Here is a 24500-nt window from a genome sequence, read left to right on the forward strand (position 1 = left end):
CATACTTTTATATTTGGGGGCACGTTAAAGAACCCCCAGGTCGTCCAAACTTCCGGAGTCCCCCACTACTGCTGACCTCATAATCAGAAAGTGGTTTTGGCACGTAAAACTTCATTATTTTATTTTATGGCCATACTTTATAGCAGCAAAAAAATTGTACGATAGTGAATAATCAATGTCGCGACATGCCGGGATTGCGAAAGTAAAACAGTTCAGTCTCGAGGCATGTGTACTAAGACTTGGCATCCAATTAGAGATACAGCTAGAAAAAATGGCGCCAAGATTGAAACAACTACAGCTAGGAAAATAGCGCCTAAAGGCTTTGGCGTTCGATTGATCGCTTCCCCGAACAGCTTCCTTAATCGCTGCGGTGCACAGTGGACCACAGGACTTCAGTGACGGGTGTTCGCGAAGTCTCGGGATTCTTGCCCAATGTATGCATACCTTGAACACTGGCCGGCTGCAGTTCCGAAATTGGCAGCCGAACTAATTCGACCGATCATGCTGCAATCTCGAAACACTCTAGTTGGGGCGCACGTTTAGTCTTGTCTGTACGTACAAGTATGTCTGTGTGTGCTAGCGTGTCCTTTTCACAGTTTTTAATGTTCGCTGCACATTCCTATTTTCTCCCCATCCGGAGAAGCAGCCGGAAGCACGCTGCTTGCAATCTTTCTCATTGCACTGCAGTTGGCTCTAACTGACGCAACGGCAAATACGTACCAAATGTTTCTTTTCGTTGAGCATTATAATCGTACCTGTTATATTCCGTATTCTCGAATGAAGTTCAGATTTTGTTTGCCTATCGAGATGCGTGGAAGCATTATTTCGTTGGCGTCTGCTACTTGTCACCTGTACGCATTACTTCCTGAATAATATAGGGCGGCCAGAATTATGTGCCTGTGGTGAATAGACTGGTTCTGTGCGTGTTGATGGACGAGAGGTAACATTTGTGTTATCCCAGGAAGCAACACTGTAGGTGATATGGCTGTGAATGAACGCGACGTATTAAGATAGTTTCACGTAATAGTTCTGCGGAAACCCGGAAGGCGGAGAGAAGTAAATAATAAAGGGAAAATGAGACATATCCAACCAAACGTAGCTAAGTGCTACGTTGTTCATAAATTGGACTTCGTCCTGCCATCTGCTAGCCGCCTGGTTAGCTCAGATAGTAGAGCGGCTGCCCCGGAAAGGCGGTGGTCCCGGCTTCGAGTCCAGGACCAGGACGAATTTATCTTCAACGGCGAGGCTTTTCTTTCGAGGAACCTGTATGGGTTTTCCTTGTAGCACTCAGCTACGTCTGGGTGATGTCACATTTTCCTTCTATAAAGATACGAATGCGTTTGCTGCAAAAAAAAAAATAATCGCGTGCTTCAACTATGTCCGTTGACGCCAGGATGTCCGTTGAGTGCAATGTCAAGTCAATGCCGCTGTAAGATGCCGATGGTCGGAAAAACGTTGGCTCTCTGCCATTCGCCCCACAGTCCCTGATTGTCTAAAGCACCAACAGTTCGATTCCCACGAGCGTCGGCCACCCCAGGGATGTGTCCCCGCATGTAATCCTCGGAGCAGGGAAGCAACTGCAGAGCTTCGTTTCTCCCATCGAGAGCTCGCATGCTGGCGCGTCGCTGAGGCTTCGGTTTCCCAACTAAACATGTACAGTAGCAACTCTTGCACGCTGGTGCATGTTCTTTAATTTCATCGCTTGTTCTTTTTTTTTTTTTTTGCCCATAAGCATGTATGAATATTTCCTTTTTGACAGATAGCTATACACTTCTTACGGAATGATTTCCCCGCTGCTCCTGTTCGTTTCGTGTGAGCTGTATATTGCGTGTGTGACATTTTGTACATGTCATAAGAAGCCAACAAACATTGACACCAAGGACAACATAGAGGAAATTACTTGTACTTACTAAATGAATTGACGAAACTATAAGGGAAAGAGCATCGTACATTGAATGCGAAGATGTGGGATCATGCCCCGCCTGCGGCAAGTTGTTTATTCATTCGCTTTCATTTCCATTTATTTATAATTTCTTTAATTGGTTAAGTACAAGTAATTTCTCTGTTGTCCTTGGTGTCATGTTTGTAGGTTTCTTATATGATTAATAAATATCGGCCCCTCGGTTAACCCCTTTTCTTCCAGTATTGTACATGTGGGCTTTAAGGTGCAGGAAGACGCTTTATATACTTCTTTTCTGCTTCCTATATTTGCTGCTCCATTTCGGAGTGTAATAAAAACTTAGTAGTTGTCGTCGCAGCAGCGATTTTTTTAACCTAATTTACTGCCAGCAGTTCATACTAGCAGGCCAGGAAGGCGTAATCGTGTCACTTGTCTCACTGCTGGCACTGCATGCAACTGAATCCATCCGCCGTGATAGCTCTGGATCCGGGTTCGGTACCGGCTGCGACGGTCGCACTTCGACGGCGGTGCAATGCAAGAAAAAAAATGCTCCTTTACTCGTCTGGAGTCCCCCACTAACTGTGACGTGCCTCGTTATCAGATCGCGGTTCTGGCACCTGAAACCCCCAGAACGTGCAAGAGCGCAACTGAATGCTTGAACTGTGTTTGCAGGTGGACCACGACATCACCTTTGACGACGCGGGTGAGGGAAGCGAGGCGACATCGCGGCGGCGCTCCGCGGTGCAGGACTCCAGCCTGTCGGGGTTCGCGAGTTCCATTCTGCGGCGAGTGCGGAGGGCCTGGTTCTTCGGAGGCGGCGATCCGAGCAGCACCACCGTGCCCCCCACCGAGGCGCCGGAAGTGACGTCGACGCAGTCCTCGCCGGCTCAGTACACGCGCTCCTCTCGGAACTCGGACGATGACGGTTTCGAGGCCTCTGGTGACGGCGTCGGGGACGACGAAGATGCTGAAGACGTTTCGTCGACTACACACAGTGGCGCCGGATACCCGTCGTTCGATGTCGACAGGAAGTTCATCGGTAGCCCGCACGTTCCCGACGGCTCGGGCAGGCCCACCAAGACAACGCACGATGAGCAGCCCCGTGAGTATACTCGTTTCATTTTCCAAGCGGCGCACACCAGGCCAGGGACATCGAGTGAGACATAACGTGGCGCAGCTGTAGGCTTTCAACTGATGGTGCGCTCGAACGAGACTCGTCGGTGCAGGTCGACAAAGCTTTTTTGGTGGTGACACTCGAGGGACGTCTTCCATGAGTGGGGGACCAGCCCTGACGCTTGGCGATCTGCTCTGCACCTTCCTGCGCTCTTCTTGAGCTCGCTATCCAAGGCGTTTTTCAGGCGGTATTCGATGCACAGTTGTGTCAAGGGACGTCAAAGCGATTCCGTCGATGCACCGCAATTAAACAGCCTCACCAGAGACCGTGTCGGTTTTCGATCGTGCGCCGGAAGTCCTAAAACATAACGGCGCCGACTAGCTCAGAGCTAAGAGCTCTGCTACCTCTCTAACTTCACGTTAATGCCTCGGTAACGCAAAGGAAAAAAATACATTAGTTTGACTATGCCCCAAAACACCTAGGTTCGTGATACGAACACTGTACTCCATCTCTACAGATTACATTACCCGCAAGTAAAATTGCGTTGGAACCTAACTAAACGCTCACCTGACCCTCTGAGTTGTCAAAATTATTTTTAGCACGTCATATTAATATGGGATGTCCGCACTTAAACAAAGAGCCTGCAGTTTATTCCTTTACGGTACTCGAGCTTAATTTCAATCACGGAGGTAAAGGGAGCGACTTGTCGCGCCTGAGCCATCAGGTCGCGCCGGCACTCGCGCAATCTCCCGTCGTAGCAGAATAGCGGCGACGGCGTCGATGCTGTGTCAAGCAAGGAAACCAAGAGTTACGAGACGCGCGAGTCCTGCGGGGAAGATTGGGGGACCCGAGCCAATCGGGCGCCCATAGGTCATGGGTGCTGTGGATGTACGGACGGACAGACGAGTGTCCCCTTTGGAGCGGGGCGATGCGTTGCACTACTAAGCTCTCGTTATTATATTGCCTAATGTCCTACCTATGTTAAAGAAGAAAAAATAAAAGGGAAAAAACCTAAGATGAATTTCTATTACCGAAGTTTCTGAACCCCTATTGTGAACTTTGTTTTTGCACGCCTCCGTTGTTTGTAGTTTCCCTACTTCCATCAATCTTCCAATGGCCTCTTACTAATCTCTACTGCTGACATATTTACTTTTGCCCCGCTCTCCCTGAACCCAAGTCCTTCAAGGAGGCCAGATATGTTTAAATCGACCGCTGGACAGATATATTCGCATTCAAATAAAACATGCTCCATTGTTTCCCTAGCTTTACCGCAGCAAGCACATGCTTCTTCTTCCTTCTTATATCTCGCTTTATAGGTGCGTGTTAGAAGGCATCCCGATCTCGCTTCGAAAAGTAATGAGCTTCCCTTTGAGTTATCATCAATTGTTTCTTTCGCGATTTCGTTTTTTCCTCTTAAGTAGTTACTCATGGCAGGTTTCTTTTCCATTGCCGCCACCCATGAGATTATTTCAGCCTCTCTGACTTTCCGCTTGACGTTCTTTGTTGCTGTGTTGCTCACCATACAAGCCACATACTTCCTAGTAAGCTTCCTAGTTCTTTTCCTCCACTGTGAATCAATGTTTTTCCTGTACAGATACCTGAACACTCTCCCAGCCCATTTACTTTCTTCCATATTCCTCAGCCGTTCTTCATACTCAATTTTACTGCGAGCTTCCCTCACTTCAAAACTAGTCCAGCCCATATCCCCCTGCTCAGCTTCATTTATAGTTTTCCCGTGAGCGCCCAATGCAAGGCGTCCCACTGACTTTTGGTTGCCACTCCTGATTTAAAGCAAACAGCCGCATTTCCAAAAGTAAGTCCTGGAACCATTGCACCTTTCCACATACCCCGGAGCACCTCGTACATATATTTCCATAGCGCTCTGTGCTTCTATATGGCCGCATTTCTCTTGTCATTTGTTGTTATTGTTTTTTCCTGTGTTTTCAGATATCTGTCGCCTTCGTTAATCCATGTACCAAGGTATTCATGTGCTTTTACCGGAGGTATTTCCTGGTCCTGTATTGCCACTGTCTGTTCACTGTTTTCATGGAATACCATAACACCTGATCCTTAACGCTTAATTTCAGACCTATATTATCTCCTTCCTGTCCAGATATTAACCAGACGTTGCATATCGCTTTGCTTGTTCGCTAGCGATGCAATGTCGTCCGCATAAAGCAAACCTGGACGCTGCTGGTATGCGAGGACAGGTTTTGCCTCGGCAGTGGATGCCCACGCGTTTCCTGTTCGGCGGTGCCCTCCGGTGAGATCGCGGGCACGTGCCAAATACGTACGGAGTTCCTAAGTTGCGTATTATGACGGAACAGTGCAGCAAAGCTGCCTCTAAATCTGTGTGGAAGCTGCTGCTCTACTACTGTACCCGCCTGTTTGTATGAACGATTAAACCCGATATTACTTCCTTCTTAGCGCCCTCTCCATCCTCACTATGTCCATCATGAACGGCAGTGGGGATAAAGGGCACCCCTGCCTCACTTCCTTGGTGATATCGACTTTCTCCTCGCTCCTCATCTCTTTCCATGCAACACACTGTATTTTTTCTGTAAATCTAGTTGCCTATGCATACCCCTTCTAGAATACCCCCACAATGTTGCCGTTTACGTTGTCGTACGCTACGGTAAAGTCTAAAAAAAAGCACATACAGTGTTCCTTCTTCTCTGGATATTTCAACACACCCAGTAACGACAAATAAGTTATCCTCCAGACGCCTGCCGATTCTGAAGCCAATCAAAAACAATGCTTGTGATTTACGAGTGCCACCAGGGGGAGTGCGCCGATTAGCCACTTCTTTGGCTAATACGAAAATGAACGTCGCCCCCATAGAATTTAGAAGCGTTCACGAATGTGACGCTAGCTGAACAAAAAGAAAAAAAAAACGCGGCACAGCTTGAAAATGGCTGGGCGGTATGACTTTGATAATTTTTTTGCGCCTACCAGCGTAACCCCGCTTGCTGGTGGCTCGAGATTAGGCTGCTTCCGCTTTTCTTCGGCAAGCATTCCGGCGGTCTTACGGTTGGGTTTGGCAGCTCGCATTGGAGCTGCTTAGAGCAATCATTGGATCGGGGCAACGAAATATTCAATTCCGTTTAAAGGAAGGTTTTAGTAATAGCCGAGTTATAAACAAACGACATGTTGAAAAGGCCATAATGTGAGCAGTATCCGCAGCAGAGGCTCTTCCGCCCAACGGCGAGCGACATGTCGGAGCCGCGGGGGACCGACCTCCCCCTTTTCCCTCTTGTTTCGCGGGAATTTCCCGAGCCGGCGCTGCTGCTGTCGCCGCATGTTTGTGCGCCGTGTAGGTGCCGCGTCCGTCATGCGGAAGCGCCACACGCGTGACATCTCGCTGTCGTGCCGAGTGGATTCTTCCAGGAGGACACACAAGTTCTTGTTCAAATTTTAAGCCGTTTTCTCCACGTAGACCAGTGTTATACAAAGCAGACGCGTTCATCACTGCGTAATGTACTCGTTGCAAAAGAGTACGCATTTGGGCTGGTTGGACTGGTTGTCTGTGTCCTTTCACTCGTCCCGTCGTTTAGCGCTGTTTTTCTTGCTCGTACTCGTTGCGTTTGTTTCCACTGCATATGCCCGGTGAGGAACCCTTTGAACACCTGCGTGTTTTAATTACATGCATTATCTGAACGCTACCGGATTTTCAGCTTAGTTGCGGAGCACCCAAACTCTGTTCTTTAGCAGAACTTGAACGTAGTTTTGCTGCTAGTTTGAACATCCAAACGCAGCTTCTTAGCACGAGTTCCTTACACCTCGAAGATATCTAATTAACCAATATTTCTGAAGTAGCTGTTGACTCCATCTCATAATCGAGCAGACATGCCGGTTTTTCTCTTCGAACACATGTCACAGAAAAGACGAGTGATTAGCCACCATCACACCCGCTACGCAAGAGCTCTGGATTACCAACGTAAAGAGTTTCGCATGCCCGCCGCGATCTTCCCTATTTTTTTTTTCGTTATTCAGACGTGGTGAAAAACCGTGTCTAAAAGCCCCATTTGTTTCCCCGCGGACTTTTGCGAGCCAATGCAGTATTGCAGGCTTCTGTGACATTACAGCTTATGTTTATGCTGTGATAATAATAATGTAGTTTTTAACTTCAGTATACACTCCTCTAAAGAAAAAAAAACGCAGTATGAACTTCTTGCAATCCGCCAACGCATGTAAGAGCGCACTTGAGTTCTATTGCAGCTTAAGACGCTTGTAGTAAAGCGATCTGATTTGAAACGAAATATTGTGAAACCAAAGGCCGCTATCCTTTCGGTGGATGTCTCAACTGTCTCGTGTAAATCAGCCAGTCATTTGCTGATAGTAATAATATTGCAAAGTAAACGTAATTCAACAGGAGGCCCCAATGTAAGAACTGTCAGGGGGACCTCCTGTTAGTACATCTATAAAGAAAGTAGAACCTACGATTAGCAACTAAGGTAAAAACAACGGGAAAATACAAGTCAACATAACAGAAGTAATTAATCAAACTGGTAGTTGAAAATTGCACTAAAATGAACAAGAATAATTCTATATTTAAATGCACATGTAAGTGCAAAAACAGCAATTGAATAGGAATATAACAATTGTATAGCATCAACAGTGCACAATCCAGCACAGCAACAAAACGAATAATAATCTAGGAACGTAAACCGAGAACAATGATATATGTATATAATGTATATGTATGCTTAACCAGGTAACGTATGTTAGTAAACCGTTTTACAAGCCCGCGGAAACAGTGTATAGTGAATGGCATGCTTTAGTATTTGAGGTTAGAATTCTAAAATGAAATTGCGGAAAATAAGGCTGTCATTTTACCACAGTTACTGTTTGCTCTTGGAAGCCACTCGCGAGGAGAAAAGGCGGGAATGCGTCGTGGCCCCGAGCCGCTCGTTGCTCCGGTGGCCTCCCCGCGGATTCGTGATTCGCTTCGTGACACGTCAGGCGGCAAATATTTTCCGCGCACGCCGCATCAACTCGCCTTGGTCGCCTCTCATCCCTTTCACGCTATTTGCACCCCCTGCAGAAGAATCGATAGAATAAATTTGCTGCTCTCGTCCATGCCCGAGCGCCATTTTTCAGTAACGTTTTCTTTCGATTGACCAAAGACAAGGCGCAGGAGGTTGTTCGTTCTCGTGAGACGCGCCTTTTTCCTGGACGAAAAAAGGATTGGGAGTTACCGCGGCAGTGCGTGCTGCTTTCATCACGCGCCATGGCGTCACTATGGCTGGCGCTCTCTGCGAATGGGCGTGCGGAACGGTATGCTTCCACTCGCTCGTTTCCTTCATCCGCCATGGACTCGCTTAACGACGACACCACTACGCAGAAAACTCGGCCGAGTCTCCAAGCACAACCGCGGATAAACTTAGCCGAACCAACAATAGCATATAATATATAGGTGGGGCCGCCAGTCATCGCGCCACTAGTGCGAAGCTGCCCCGAATTTTTTTTTATCGGTTGCTTGGCAATGCGAATTGCTAATTGCTCTCACTTTCCGACGATACTAGGAGGTGGTAACTTTTCAATGTAAATAAGGAGAGGGGGGGGGGGGGTACCTCTAATAGTACAAATATGAATAACGCCAGCCATTCGCCATAAAAACGCATAAACCCTAAAAAAAAAATTGAGATAAGTCGAATCTCACAGGTATGCCTGTGAGATGCACCTCTCCTTGGCAAACAAGAAACCACAACAAATGTACTCGCGCGGGAAAGGAGCGCAGGAAAAACACTGCCAAGAACAAGTAAACAAGCAAAAGTGTAAAATTAAGATTTCTATAGTAGCATACAACTTACAAAGAAAACAGTTCACAACCAAGGCACACGGACCGCACTGGGTTGTTACTCCTCCAGCCAATCACAAAATCGTCGTCTTGTGGCCTCTTCAAAATGGCGTCATACTTGATACCTCCGGAGCATCTGCTGTTCTTGAGTGTTTTCATCGACGGAAGCAATGAAGTGTGCTACAGAGTGTATGAAGTCTGAGCATTTCACTCTTCGAAAGTCTACCTGCCGTGGTTGCTTAGTGGCTATGGTGTTTGGCTGCTAAGCATAAGGTAGCAGGATCGAATCACGACCACGGCAGCCGCATTTTCGATGGGGGCGCAATGCGAAAACACCCGTGCACTTCCGGAGTCCCCCACCACGACGTGCCACATAACCTGATCGTGGTTTTGGCATGTAAAACTCCATAATTAAGGCTTCAAAAGTCTGCGGTACAATTCGTTTCACTGCTGAACCCGTTTTAGTCATAAATTTCACTGCCAACTCAAGTGAAACTTGACAATAGTTGCAGCGATGCAAGCATTTTATTTCAGTTAAATAAAGAATTATGCTTTCGCCATAGCATTATAATAGGCGAGGGAATTAAGAATTATAAAATTACGCGCTAATTAATTTTTGTGATTACCGCCTGATTTGGGTAACGGGAAAAGTTTGAATTACGAATTATTTCAGCCTCACGGAGGAAGAGTGGCTGGCGGTTATGAGTGAGTGGGCGGGGCTTCACTGCAGATTTAAGTTGTAATCAGACTACAGTAGCGTTTTTTGAACTAGCTCTAGGATAATTATAGAGATTTACATATTTACGGAACAATCGCAGTTCCTTTAGATCCCTCGTTTACAGCTCTATCAAGTGCCAAAACCGGCTCGTATTGTTATACGAGCCTAGGCACGTACCCAGGGGGTGGCCCGCCGGGCCACCCCCTGGGTACGTGTTTGCTTCCAGCGTATTTTAATGCTTAAGCATTCTTTGGCGAGTACTGCAGCAATATTTGTCCGCCATGCGAAAAGTGTAATGCCTTGTCTGTCCAAAAATGCGGGATGTGCGACGTTACGACATTTAATCGTTATAGTAGTGTAAGTGTAGTTTGGTAGCTTTATAAGCGATAAGGAACAATGGAAAAAAATGATTAGAGAGAATAATAGATACGTAGTGTACACAGATAATGCATGGGGAAACCTATAGTTGGGATGTAGGCCAACATAAATTTGGTAGTGGGCCAATTTATATTGGTCTTTATTAACCTTGCTTACACTTATACCTCTCAGTACTCGCTCATACATCTCATAAGGCATTCTCATATGCACCTCCGTAGAACCTCATGTGCATGCAGTGCATGCACATGCAGTGCAGTGCATCGTGTCGCCCTTTACAGAGAGAAAAACGGACGGACAAAGTTCCGATGGAAGGAGCCCTTCAATGCTTACGCATTACTATAGGTACGCCAGGAGTACCTAATAACGACCGGGCGTATGCTTGCGCTTCCACGTTTCCAGTGCGCTTGCGTATCCAACGCGGTTTTCTAGCAGCAGGTGTTGCGCGGCAGGCAGTAAGGTTTCGAGGACGATATCACCGCTGGCATCCATGTTGTAAGGGTTGTAGTCGGGCATGAAGTATGTGCTAGCTGGCCATGCCGTCGTCCAACTCACCCACGCTTGGGACGTGGTTGTAGAGAGGAACTTGCTCTCATCGAGAACTAGGAGTACAGGATTTATTTACAGTATTGACATTACGACAGGAGGTACATTTCAACAGTCTAGCACGACTCCCAAATGGAGCACGTAAGACGAAGCACATTGGCACAAAGCTCCATGCACACCGCTTGTCGAGCACACAGCTAGCAGCCGACAAACTGCCGCTTAAAAAGCCCCTGTCATCCCTAGATCCCTAGGGGAGGGAAAACTGTTGTCCAACCTTCGTCCAATCGGACCGTCCAGTCGTTGGGACGTAGTCGACATGCCTTTGAGAGGGAAGGCTCACACACTCACATACGGCACTTTAGATTCCCAGAACCCACAGAGTTGAGCGGGTCCTCGTAGCCAGGTTGTCACGCTTGACCCCAGCCGGCGCCTCTTAATTCCAGAGCTGACTTCTCCGGTAGCCGCAACGAGTGTCAGCAGACTGTGACGAATCCCGGGGCCCGATGAAAAACGCACCGCAAAACACCCTTTTATGAGAAGCTCTCTTGATGCATATAGACCATGAAGGCGACGGCGAATCAACCAACAATACACGGTCCGCCAAACGTGGCTTGACTCGCAGGCGCCGTCGACTCGACGAAGGAGGCTCATGGTTGATTAACTTTGCTGTGGTTCCCAGTTCTCCGAAGGAAGTGCATGGTCGGTTAGCGTTGTCGGCATCGCCGGTTCTCTGAAGGACGCCACCCCCACTGGTTGATCGAAACAACTGCAGCGGGCTGAGATAAGTTCGCAGGTCAATATCCCTGCAGGCCGATCGTAACAAGGCCCCGCTCCTTGCGCAACAGTCATGCGAGGAGGAGGAGGAGGGGGGGAGGGGTATTCCAGCTAATTCTAGCAGGCGCTTGCCTATCGCCCATGCCTGGTTATTCTGGCCGCGAACAGATGACGCCACAATCTGCTTACTGCCACTTGCTGGTGCTCTAAGCATAGTTACTGCATATGCTACCAAAGGCTACCTTTCGTAGCATATACAGTAAGTCTACCTCCGCAGAGCACGGGCCACACGCGTCCTGTGCGTCGTCGGCGACCCATGTATTTGAGAGTGCATGCGCGACCCGAATTGTGTAACAGTTCTTGAAAACCGCGCGGGCACCAGCGATTAGACTAGAACCTGCGAAGCCGGCGCGCTTGACGCGCTGCTCAGATTCCGACGATCGCAGACTGTATTCATAGCTAGCGTTGTGCTTTGGCTGTAACTTGCTTTTGTGGGCACAGGTTCGCCCAATAATAAGTTATTCAGTTTTGCTGCTGTGTTCCTCCCAGTCACCACTACGTGACAATGTTCCCTCCGCCTTTGACCAAATGGATTGTTTTTCGATCTTCTCCCGCCGTTTTCCCTCTGTGCATGTTTCTCAAAGCCTAGTTCCGTCAAAAGTTAGAGACGGAATGTTTTCTTAAATAAAACATGAGTTGAACTAGTTGAGAGAAAAGAAAAAGCATGGACAAAGGGACACCTAAGACAGGGCTTTGCTCGTCACTGCGTTGTAGGGGTTGAGGGACGGACTCCGGGATGAAAACCAACACTTGGGAGTATTTATTCTACATTATGTACAGGGAGGTGAGCGACAAGTAACATTCGTACAGTCATTACGGGCCGGCAGCAACTCGGACGCTGCGGCCCGCGGCAAGAAGTTCGAGAGAGGTGAATCATGGAATCAGGGAATGCCCTGGTCTCTCTGGAAGGCTTCTTATAAACCCTTCGAACACTGTAAGTCAAGTCATGTTTGACCAATAGGAGAGTCCGCTCAGATGACGCCATTTTCAGCCAATGGTAGGCGCCCGTGTCGCGGTGTCACACCTGGCGGCTCTCTGCGGTCTTGCCTCGCTGACTGGCAATGCACTTCTAACGAGGAGAAGGGGAGGGCTACTCATGCTCCATTGTCCAAGGCCTCCTTCTAATCCCGGCGGCGTACGAACTTGTTGGCACGTGAACTTGTTGCCTTCAACTTGTTTGCTCGGCCGCTCCTCTGGAATGTGCTTTCCTGCTTCTGCATTCCTCAATTAGCTGTGCTGCGTTTCGAAGTGGTTTGGGGAACTCGAAGTAATCGCAGGAAACAGCTCCATATCTAACAGCGTCCACTCATGGTTACGTCGTTGCTGGGGGCACCGTACAGTTCTGTATAGAATTCCTCTATTGCTTTACTATGTGGTAGAAGTTGCTGATGACATTAACCTGCTTATTTTTCATTGTGTACATGTTCTTTTCAATGCCAAGTTTCCTTCTTATTGATTCATGCTGTCCCTACTTTTACTATTTCCTCAACATTTCCCAAGTTAGAATTTTGAATATCGCTTACTTCCTTCATTCGGTTTGACAGTTCAGGCAATTCTATCTGATCTTTTCGGAATGCGACATTTTCATGCTTTGCCGCTTCTGTTATTTGTTACTTGGGTGAGCTTGCAGCCTTCTCTAACTTCGAATGTGACCTCCGACATTAAATTAGTTGAGGCGCCATTAATTATTCCTGTCATCTTCTTCTCTTTCTAAGGCCTCTTATTGGGTCTCGAGCGCTAGCATGAATCCATCAGGTTTTACCCTGCCTGCTTCTCGGTCGGCTTGTTTCTTCTTTGCTAATTTTGCTTTCTCTCTTCAAATTGAGAAAAATTCTTGACCTCACTAACCTGGTGATCGTTGCCCTTGCCCTACCTAACACTTCTACATCCGGCGCAATGATTGGTTCGGCACAGAATATCTAATCAGTTTCTTGTTTCCCTGTTAATCTTTTCCAGACCCTTTGGTTTGGCGCTTCCGAAAGAATGCATCTTATTAGCCGTCAGTTCCTTTCCGCGAACTCAACCAACATACATCCTCTAAGATTTCTGAGGCCGATGCGATAATTGCCAATGACCTGCTTTCCAGCCTGTTTTTTGGCTCATTGGAGCCGCCCAGGATTACAACTGATGGTTCCTCAGGGCCCTGCTGAGCTATAGCTTCACTCGAGAGGGTTCGCTTCCAGAGGAGGCCTGTTGCGATCCAGAGATTTCTAGCACGTCTGCTACGTCGCAAGTCTGACCGCTGCCTTCTTCAGGTGCTCCGCAGGTCCTGGGAACTGAGGGACCAGGAGTTAATTGCAATACTCACAAGGGGCGTAATGGTCAAAATACTGCGCCAGGAAGTATTTTGGTTTCAGGCGCCACTCTAAACCTGAAAAATGTAGTGGCTGGACGAGGATTCGAACTCTGTATCTTTAGTATGGAAGCCCGATTCTCTACCTCTACTCCACGCCACCAATGCTGCTAATATGGGCGTGTAATGAATGATTACACACTGCAAAGCGCTAGCCCGATTCGTTCTCGTCTGGCATTTCAGCAAGGTGAACATGTTTCTATTCGACCATCAATGACGCAACTGGCCAGCTGCGTCACTGTTGCGACCGTGACCAATGCCGAGTAACTAGACACTGTCGTGACTTTAGTTGTCCTTCGGACACAACGCCCTGGAATTTGTAATTGAGGGCTGTTGAGTCTCCTCGAAAATTGGCTGCCAAGAGTCTAGCAGCCAAGCACGCGCTTCGGCCCTGCACCAATTCCTCGCTGCGAGATAGCGTCTTCCTTCAGAAACTTGGAGCATCGCCGTCAAGACGGCGCTGGTCTTCCCAGGAGGGGCGGCGCCGCCTCACGCCAGCTTTGTGAGCCCAGCTGCGTGCAACTGACAGAAGACGAGAGTCTGCAGGGCGCCTGGTCGCCTTCGAGGCACTGCTTGCGCGTCTGGTGAATTAGTCATTATGTATTACGCCTTGGTTCTTTCTTTGTTGTTCAACCCCATTTTCTTCCGTATTCCAGTTTTTCTTTTCCGTTCTCATATGTGGCCCGTGAGGTTTTATGGGACAAGGACTAAAGTTATGACCTGCCAGGCGCATTGTGTCATGTTCTCCTGCCTTTTTCTCTCTCCTTCCTTGTTCTCTCTCCTCCTCTCAGCCCCAATCATTTCGGCAGCGAGGCAGTTCACGTGTGTTCGCCGTATACGTTAGGATAATCACGACGTCCACGGCACTTAACATTTCTGTCTACCGCGCTCTGCCTCTGCGACCTTTTGTCTTCTCATGCTGCTGCAACAATTCTTCTTCCAACCACACAAACGAGAAGCTCTGGTCGGACGCGTACTTTATTTAAAATGACCACGTTCGTCTGCGGAGTGATCAAACTGAAAGCAGTACGCTCGAAATACTCAAAGGTATTTACTTATGAAACGATACGCAAGAGAATAATTCGTCCCACGCTGGCCTTGTGTGGCTACCACGCTGCGACTGCACAGCCACGAGCGTACTGAATTTTCAAGTTGTGCTGCCGGGTCACCACGGTAACGGGCACCACCTGCGTTTGGCAAGCCTTCGGCGAAGCTGCATTTTTCCGAGTTCGCACACCGAAAGCGTCGAGAAATTCTGCGTCGCGTGCGTGCCGCAGTGTGGTCTGGCGTGCATGCTCCCAACCCTTCGCCCCATCGCTCGACGCGTGCCAGTCCAATTGAGCCTCGACCTCTGCGAGTGGCGCTGAGGGCCCGACTCCGCTCTGTTGAGGCCCGACTGCGGGTGAATCCCAGCGGATGTCTCCGTCGCCTTCTTCCGGGCAGTCCGCCTCAGTCGCCCGGCCGTTTACGAGCTGTGAATTCCCGCAGCGCCCTCCGCTTTCGGTCTCTGTCCACGCTTGTGCTGCAGGGTCGGTGTGCTCCCTCCGACGTTCAATCCTTTTCTCGAGTGCCTCGTGTTACTCACTGTTTGCGTTTGGGCGGTCTTCTTCACCGCCCTTTCTTGAATGTCAAGTTCAATGACCCCCCTCTGGCTTGGAGACATGCTCACGGCTTACCCGTCCGTGTGCTTCGCCGCGTACGTCACCTCTCCTTAATGCAGATACGCCATTGATGCGCGGGGAAGGTCAGTTGACACGCGTCTTAGCAAGGCACGTTGCACGGTTAGTTGGCGTGCAGATTATAAAGCGACGCAACGGACATAACAGGACCAGCGGATGACCTTCTGTTGTTTGCATCAAAATTTTGGTACAGTTGCAAGTATAAAAAGATGTTAACCCCTCCGAGTCCGTCATTTCATGCAAACTCACGACGACGTAAACTGCATAAAAATATCATCCATGCTCAATGCTCAGGTGTTCTAGCTGCTTGGAAATGCGACACGGGAACACAAGTGCGCGTTCTCCAAGGAAGCTGTGCGCGGGAAGGCAGGTTACATGTTAAATGGCTTACTGAAAAACCCACTATAGCGTGTGCACTTAATGCGCTCATTCGATAAAGCATCTGTAATGAGCAATATCACCGATAAATGGAAACGACGTTCTTGCGCCGCCACGCTGCAGTTCGCGCTGACCCACTGCGGACGCGATGCGTGCGAGGGTGGCTTCGTTTCTGTGAATTTCCTTAGTCGCACAAAGTTAAATCGGTAGAGGCTACAACGAATGCAAGTGGCTTAGTTCAAACTGTTTCGGAAGTGTACTTTTCGCTCCGTGGAGATTTCTTTGTCGCTTGGATGTGCGCCCAAGACTGTCAATAAACAGCTTCGTTGCCCGCTAAGTTGATATGGGAGGAAAGGCACTGGATAACGATCGTAAATCCAATATTAATTTATTCCTTGACTTCACGTAATGGACTGAGCACACTTATCAGTGGGCAACCTACGTCGTATTAGTTAGTACCACCTTGCGTTCTGAACTGGCTGCGTCCGGCTAATTTCCTCAAAGCTTCAATGGTAATGCTTTCACACGCTGCAAAGGACATGACGCGGTCAAGGACGGGAATTACACAAGCCGCTGTGCTAGCTCAGTACTTGTCAACAGAACCGTATAGGCGAAAAAGAGGGTGACCGGGGTTGTGCATTCTGTCAAGGTACTTGAGCATTGAGAGCTTGCCTCCACGACAGGCGTGAAGCGTTTGGTGCCAATGTTAGGGATACTTGCATGTCATTCCGCATAGTCGTACGACCACGTATGTTTGTCGTTCTAGTTGTCCCAGAAACTGCAGGCCGAGGATGAGAAAAGTGTTGTCATTAAAGCTCGTGATTCCGTCAGTCTCCAAAGCTTCCGGTAAATAGTTTAAACTGGATAAGTCTGAGGCGGGTCAGCTGCGCCAGTAGTCGTTGAGGGCGAAGGAGGCTGAAGGATGACAAGTGAGATTCGTGAGAAACCTTGTCACTGGCAGCTGTATGTGGCACACCAAGGGTGATTGATGCGTATGCCTTCACGTAACAGCAACGAGATTAAAGGCAATTCAAATAGCGCGGCGCTTTTCAAACATACATTTTAAAGAAACAATAGGCGTAACATAAGTCAGGAAGATGGCTCTTAAGAGGAAGCCTTAGCTCGGGCCCAACTCCGACGCGGCATATTCAAATACATGTAAAACTCAAAAACGTTTTTATGAGAACCCCTGGGCCGATTTTGATGAAATTTGTTGCATTTGAAAGAGTTAAATTCTAGTGACTGTTGGAAGCGGAATTTCGATTTAAGGCTTGAATTTTCTTAACGATTTTCAAATATTTGACCGTTTGAAAAAAATAGCACGAAGTTCACAAATTCATAGCTCTGCATCAAGAACTGATATCGCAGTTCTGAAAACGGCATCCATTAGATCATTCAAAGCGGACAAATTCAATATGTGATTTTACATCTTACGTGAATTTGTTACGTTCGTTACAACGGCTTTGCAAAAGTTTTATTTCCTTATGATAAAATTTTTCTTATATTCATATGTAACATATCAATTTTGTCCGCTTTAGATGTACTATTAGATGCAATTCGTAGAATTGTATTATCATTTTTAGTGGTTTAGTGGTTGATAGTTTCGTTTCTGAAAATTCTCGATTTTCGCCAATTTTAATAAACAATTGCCGACCTAACTCAAGAATTCGAAACCAACAGTTACTATATGTTAGGTTTGTCTTTTAGATGCAACAAACCTCGTCAAATTTGGTGCAGTGGTTGCCGAGAAAAACGAATTCTCCTTTTACATGTATTTAGGTAGGAGCACACTCCAATGGAATAAAGATGCACTGGGCAGAGACGTGATGCGCGGAACAAATAACCGGCGGTATCTGTACATAGCAGAATTCCTGCCGATGAACGCAAGAACCTGCGCAGGGGCGGCAAGGAACGAAGCGATAATGTTCAAAAATTCGTCGGCGTAGGACAGAGGTGGCTAAGCAGAACAAGGGCAACTCGAGTTTGCTGGAGGAGGCCTGTCGCTTTGCGCAACAGAGTTAATGTCGAACCTACCAGCGGATTTTACCTTAGATTCTTGAGGCTCGTATGAAAGGAAATCTTGACAAATCTTCAAGGGGTGTACGGTAGCGCGACACACCACTATGGGTTAATGCGGCCTGAACTTTGGCCGGTAGATTAGACGGAAGGTCATGACAAATTGCCTATGCCATTAATGTTGACAGTCGGGGTCATTCGAAGTCACAGTCGCTGAGACGTGGCGAAACAAAACGATGCTGCTGCTGTAGGTCAGTGCTTGTAGAAAAGCTCGTGGTGCATGTGAGATATGCAATCGGGAAATCGTGCCACTATACCACTTCCTTGCGCAGGGTGATGGGACTTGCACGTGAGACGTAATCTATGCCTGTGGTGTTCCAGGACTAGTTCGCGGGGTACTTGGTTCCTGCTTTGATACATTTCCTGCTGCCCATAACTCAGATATCCGCTCACTGCCACCAAGCTGACGCGCCTGCTTGTCGGGTTACTTCGCCGTACGCTTCTGAAACGCGGAGGTGGTTGTCGAGACTTGGCGAGTGCCGGGGCTGGCGACCTCGGCGCACCTCCTCGCCGAGCACCGCGTTGGGGGCAGCGCGGTCCGTGGGTCGTGTCGTGCGCCAAGGTTGGCGTTCCCGCTGGGTTGCACGCGCCGTCATTCAAGACGGGGCGCCAGCCTCCCCACACACGCACACTTTCTTCCGTCTCGGAATGCGCGTAAGCCTTTCTGCGGCTCCTGCACAATGACTGCTGTCGCAGGGCATATTGGGCTCGGAAAAACGCGTGAAAATTTCAACGCCTAACACTGCGGGAAAGGTTTTCTTTTTAGTAAGTGGGTGTAGCCGTGAACTAAACGGCGGCGCTTTAAACAGCTTAATATCAGCTCAGTGCACACGAACAATGCGGTAAAATAATTTCTGCTGGCCAAAATTTTTCAGATCAACGTTAATTGCTTTCTCTCGCTAATTAACTTTCTTTAACTTTACAAGGCACGTCGTGAGCTTTCGCTAGAAGCTCCCTGTACCCGCGGTGGCCGTAGATTGGCGCGTGGATATGGCGCTAGGTCGCGTGTTCGATCCCGGCTGCGGCGGCCACGTTTCGATGGGGGACCATGGCATGGCTCAACAACGCCGTAGTCTTGGCACGTAAAACCCCAGAACTCAATACACTCTTTACGGTGCACCAGTTTTCTGAAGCGAAGAACCTGCAGAGGAACGAATCCGTTCCACTTAATATCTCCACCGCGTGGAAAAATATTGTGCGTAAGTGTTAACTGGAAAAGCAGCTCAGTTTGAGTCGCATTTGAGTCTGCACTTTTCTCATTTTGCTCTGGGCACATCTTCAAGTGTTATGCTTCAAGTGTACTGTCTGTCTTCAGAATGGGGATTAGCCGGGCTTGTTGGTAGAACGACGTACTATTGCAAGCAGCGTTTAAAACGGCACTACAAGATTAAGGGATTGGCGCCCGTTACGTGTGCTCCCTTGATCTTGAGGCATTTTTACGCTCTTTGGAATAGTATGTGGTTGATTTCATTAAATACATGCCCCTAAAGTCGTTAAAAAAGCAACTAATGAAATTTAGTTATCGTATTGGCGTTCATCGCGCAAATTCGGATGTCTGCCGCTGTTATGAATTTTGGAGAGTGAAAGTTGTCGTTTCGTCCAGATTCTAGACACCCCTTGGTCATTCAACTTGTTCCTATACGTGTTACGCAATTTTGCATTTCCTTTATTGTGCTATGCCTAAAGGCAACCTTCCAAATTACAAAAAGTACATATACTGGCATACCTGGATAACTAGAGCGCGCAGCAATTTCCTTCCAGCTTGAGTCAATCAGCGGATAATCAAGGCTTTATCCAATTAATGCACTTCCAAATTTCACGTTTGAATGTTCAGGAGGCAACAAAGCTTTATTCCGTGTTCCGTAAACATGCACTGTACCAGACCCACGCATGTCGTACATAGCACGTGGCTTCCCGTCGGCCACTCTCGTTTGAAGAACCGCCGTCGTGTAGTGGCTACGTCGTCACGCTACTAAGCCCGAGAGTGCGAAGTAGAATCCCGACCATGGCGGCTGCATTTCGAAGGGGGCACAATGCAAACACGCCCGTGTACTGTGAATTGGGGGCACGTTACAGGTAGTCAGAGTTAATCCCGAGTCCCTCACTACGGCTTGACTCACAATCAAATCTTAGTTTTGACCCACAAGACACCAGAATTTTTTTCTCTTTTCAAAGGGGGATATTAGTTATCGCAAGAGGATCAGTGATACAGCTTCTAAATAAAAAGCTACCTGGCCATCTGACGCGCTGAATCTAAATTGCCTATGAAGAACCGATCGCTATCAGTTGAAAGTATTGTCCTTAACGTAAGTTTGGCAAAGAAATAAGTGCATTGCGATCATGTAGGAAGGTTGCGCACCGGGATACTTCGCTTATGTTGTCAAGTTAGCTGGATTTCGTTCAAGGTGACATTCATAAAGCTGAGCGTCTTGCCGTAGGTTCCATGTTCCACTGGCATAGCAACCCGAGCATCCGCAAGGTGTGCCTCTTCATTGCCTTCTGTTTTCTTTGCTAATATTGGCTGCTTCCCACTTGAGCCACTCCTGTTTGCAGTCGATTGAAATTTCACTCTCCAGTGGGGAAGTCTCCGTTTACGAACCCATTATTGAGAAAGTACATCAGCAACAGTTGCAGCAGGCTGCATCTCAAGCTCAAGCAGCTTGACAGTTTGAGCAAATGCTCATTGAGTTACTGTCGGTATGTCTTTTACTGCCATCGTGTATATGGACTGTATAGTGTGCGCAACCTATATGGGAACGGCCGAAAATATTCGATTGCTGTGCATTTTCGCTGCAGCAGTTTATCCTGAAAATGTTGCATGAATCTAACGCCGCTTTTATGTTTATGCACTACACCGCTCAAGAGCTACGCCGAAACACACACTAAATCGGGTGAATGCACGTGTAGTGCAAGACATCCGCGCAGCCATGCCACGTGGACAGGCGATGGATCATCGCCTGACCTCGTCAGGTCTTCGGGACAAAAAGTAGCCGAAAAATTCCGAAAAGTAAACAAAGTCGCAAACTACGGGAAAAGCTTTAATTGGTAGCCAGAAAAAGTAGCCACGGTGCGACAAACCAAGAACTGCCAATTGACGCAAGAAAAAGAAAAATGCAATAAAGACGTGCACTTTTCTGCTGCACTCATTGCAAACAATAAGACGACAAAGCGAACCTTATCACATATCATTGTGCCATAATTTACCATAATTACCAGCTGACGTTCTTTGAGAAGTTCCGCCGCACACTTTCGTGCTTCCTCATAGCCGAAGCGGTGCCGCCAGTTTCATTGCAATAAACATGCTGCACGCCGTCCTTGCACTACGGTGACTTCACTTCAAACGTTCCCGTGCGAACTGTATGGCGTCACATACTTCTCTCCCTGGTACGCAGTCGCATAATCACATAGACATTGATAACTGTAATGTTATGGCTGTCATAACGCGTTTTCGATTGTTGCAGTTGTTTCTGCCGCCAAGTGCCATGGTCTTCTCGGTTCCCTATCGAGGTAACCATCGCTGGGGTGATATCGGGACACCACCTGTTGCTTCGTCGTGCGAAGGGCGCAACAGCATTTACTTCAAGATTCGTTATTCCGTGTTACTCAGCAGGAGCTGCTTGGGCCTGTCGAATTATCAATCCGTGACAATCCCGGACTGCCCACCCGCCGTGGTTGCTCAGTGGCTATGGTGTAGGGCTGCTGAGCACGAGGTCGCGGGATCGAATCCCGGCCACGGCGGCCGCATTTCGATGGGGGCGAAATGCGAAAACACCCGTGTACTTAGATTTAGGTGCACGTTAAAGAACCCCAGGTGGTTAAAATTTCCGGAGTCCTCCACTACGGCGTGCCTCTCATAATCAGAAAGTGGTTTTGGCTCGTGAAACCCCATAATTTAATGTTTAATCCCGGACTGTCCGAAACGTCGATTTCAGCCAATAGCGGTTGCGTACGAGGCATCTCGGGGAGTCCTGGACAGCCCGATACAAGTCGCAGAGGCCCACTGGCCACATGTCGGCTATGATGCGTTTTCTGCTCCTGGATTTACTTCGGGAGCTTGTAACACATAACCAAGACCTGGCGTTTGGGGCTGTTGCTTAGAAAGAGCCGTCGGAGAGTGTGACTTGGGTGCTATATACCTATACCATAGAACGACAGAAAGCTGAGCTAGTTAAGGATTCATTATGCAAAAAAGTGTCGTGTCGAAGGGACGTGGCAGGTCTGTGTCGCTAGTTACCTACATAACTGCTTAGTTTCACTAGTTTTTTTAGACCCTCTTTGCTTACGTAATTCTCAGGCACTAGTTCAGTATTTCAGAGAGGAAAATCCTGGTGATTGTACAGCTTTTAGTATGGATATCGAAGACCTATATTATTCTTTGCCTCATGACGGGTTGCTAAATTCCGTAGATGAGTGCATTAAAGAACAAGGGCACGAGTCGGCTTTTATTGACAGATGCGGTGTTTCCACGGGAGCTTTTCTAGAAATTATTTCAATGTACTTGAAGTCGACGCTGATTGGGTGGAGAGATGGCGTTTGCTGCAGAAATCAGGCATTTGTATTGGCTCAAAGGTTGGCCCTATTCTTGTCAACCTTACTTAGGTAAATATTGCTAACTGCTTAGAGAAAGCCTTAGGGTGACAGTTATCAAGATATTTCGTTATGCTGATGATTACCTGATTTTCTGCAGTAGGGGAGAATTCGATTCCGCTGCTACCTCAGTAAGTGAGCAATTTAAATTTATGGAGGAGGATTAAAGTTTAGGAAGGAATTTCCTCAGCGACGCGTAATTCAGTTTCTTGACATTTCCTTGGTCTTCGAACAAAATCATGTGTGTTGGCAGTACTCCCCAAGATCTTCGAACCCGTTGCTAAACTTTCAATCCAAGCATTCAAATGTAGTAAAAAACGGAATTGCCATGTCGTGCCTTAAGTCTTCCCTCACCAGATCCTGCATGCACGAAATGAGCGCCAGTTTTAATGCGCAGGTCCGGCAAGCAGGTTATCATAGTGTAGCAGTGGCCACTGTGGCTGAGCGCCTAAAGAAGTCGGTTTCAAGAGGGACGGACGTGATTACAGAAAGCAGTAATAGCAAAAAAAGAGTAGTGGCTATTCCGTGTATTCATTCAGTGTCGCACAGGCTTAAAAAAGTTGCAAGTAGATATGATAATGTTGCTTTCACTGCTCCCATTAAGCCAGGTAAGATATGCGCTGCCGTACAGAGAAAAAAAGGGGCGGGTAAAAGGCAAGAACCGAACAGATTTGTCCAGTGAAGCACAATAAGAACAAGGTTCACTGACTGTCGTATGGGTGTGGTTTATAAAATTCCCCTTTGCTGTGGCCAGTTCTACGTAGGGCAAACGGGACGGCGTATCAATCACAGGTTCATCATCATCAACAGCAGCAGCCTGGTTACGCCCACTGCAGGGCAAAGGCCTCTCCCATACTTCTCCAACGACCCCGGTCATGTACTAATAGTGGCCATGTCGTTCCTGCAAACTTCTTGATCTCATCCGCCCACCTTTCTGCCGCCCCCTGCTACGCTTCCCTTCCCTTGGAAACCAGTCCGTAACCCTTAATGACCATCGGTTGTCTTCCCTCCTCATTACATGTCCTGCCCATGCCCATTTCTTTTTCTTGATTTCAACTAAGATGTCATTACCTCGCGTTTGTTCCCTCACCCAATCTGCTCTTTTCTTATCCCTTAACGTTACACCCACCATTCTTCTTTCCATAGCTCGTTGCGTCGTCCTCAATTTAAGTAGAACCCTTTTCATATAAGCCTCCAGACTTCTGCCCCGTAGGTACTGGTAAGACACACTATTATACACCATTCTCTTGAGGGATAATGGCAGCCTGCTGTTCATGATCTGAGAATGCCTGCCAAACGCACCCCAGCCCATTCTTATTCTTCTGATGATTTCCGTCTCATGATCCGGATCCTCCGTCACTACCTGCCCTAAGTAGGTGTATTATTCCCTTACCACTTCCACTGTCTCGCTACCTATTGTAAATTGCTGTTCTCTTCCGAGACTGTTAAACATTACTTTAGTTTCCTGCAGATTAATTTTCAGAACCACCCTTCTGCTTTGCCTTTCCAGGTCAGTGAGCATGCATTGCAATTGGTCCCCTGAGTTTCTAAGCAAGGCAATATCATCAGCGAATCGCAAGTTACTAAGGTATTCTCCATTAACTTTTATCCCCAATTCTTCCCAATCCAGGTCTCTGAATACCCCCTGTAAACACGCTGTGAATAGCATTGGAGAGATCGTATCTCCCTGCTTGACGCCTTTCTTTATTGGGATTTTGTTGCTTTCTTTATGGAGGACTACGGTTGCTGTTGAGCCGCTATAGATATCTTTCAGTATTTTTACATACGGCTCGTCTACACCCTGATTCCGTAATGCATCCATGACTGCTAAGGTTTCGACAGAATCAAATGCTTTCTCGTAATCAATGAAAGCTACATATAAGGGCTGGTTATATTCCGCACATTTCTCTATCACCTGATTGATAGTATATGGTTTATTGTTGAGTAGCCTTTACGGAATCATGCCTGGTCCTTTGCTTGAGGGAAGTCTAAGGTGTTCCTGATTCAATTTGCGATTACCTTAGTAAATACTTTGTAGGCAACGGACAGTAAGCTGATCGGTCTATAATTTTTCAAGTCTTTGGCGTCCCCTTTCTTATGAATTAGGATTATGTTAGCGTTCTTCCGAGATTCCGGTACG

The 24500-nt window shown here is 47.7% G+C and overlaps 1 protein-coding gene across 29 annotated transcripts in view; it reads left to right on the forward strand.

Annotated features, from left to right (window-relative positions):
* The window catches only part of trol (terribly reduced optic lobes), a 604861-nt gene that overhangs the window by 226544 nt on the left and 353817 nt on the right, over positions 1-24500 (forward strand). For all 29 annotated transcript variants that reach the window (XM_065435395.1, XM_065435391.1, XM_065435373.1 and 26 more), the window contains one exon: positions 2573-3002. In XM_065435395.1, the coding sequence (XP_065291467.1) occupies positions 2573-3002 (430 nt within the window). The remainder of the gene's footprint in view (positions 1-2572; positions 3003-24500) is intronic.

This window comes from Dermacentor albipictus, chromosome 2, assembly GCF_038994185.2.
Source record: "Dermacentor albipictus isolate Rhodes 1998 colony chromosome 2, USDA_Dalb.pri_finalv2, whole genome shotgun sequence".
Classification (NCBI taxonomy): domain Eukaryota; kingdom Metazoa; phylum Arthropoda; class Arachnida; order Ixodida; family Ixodidae; genus Dermacentor; species Dermacentor albipictus.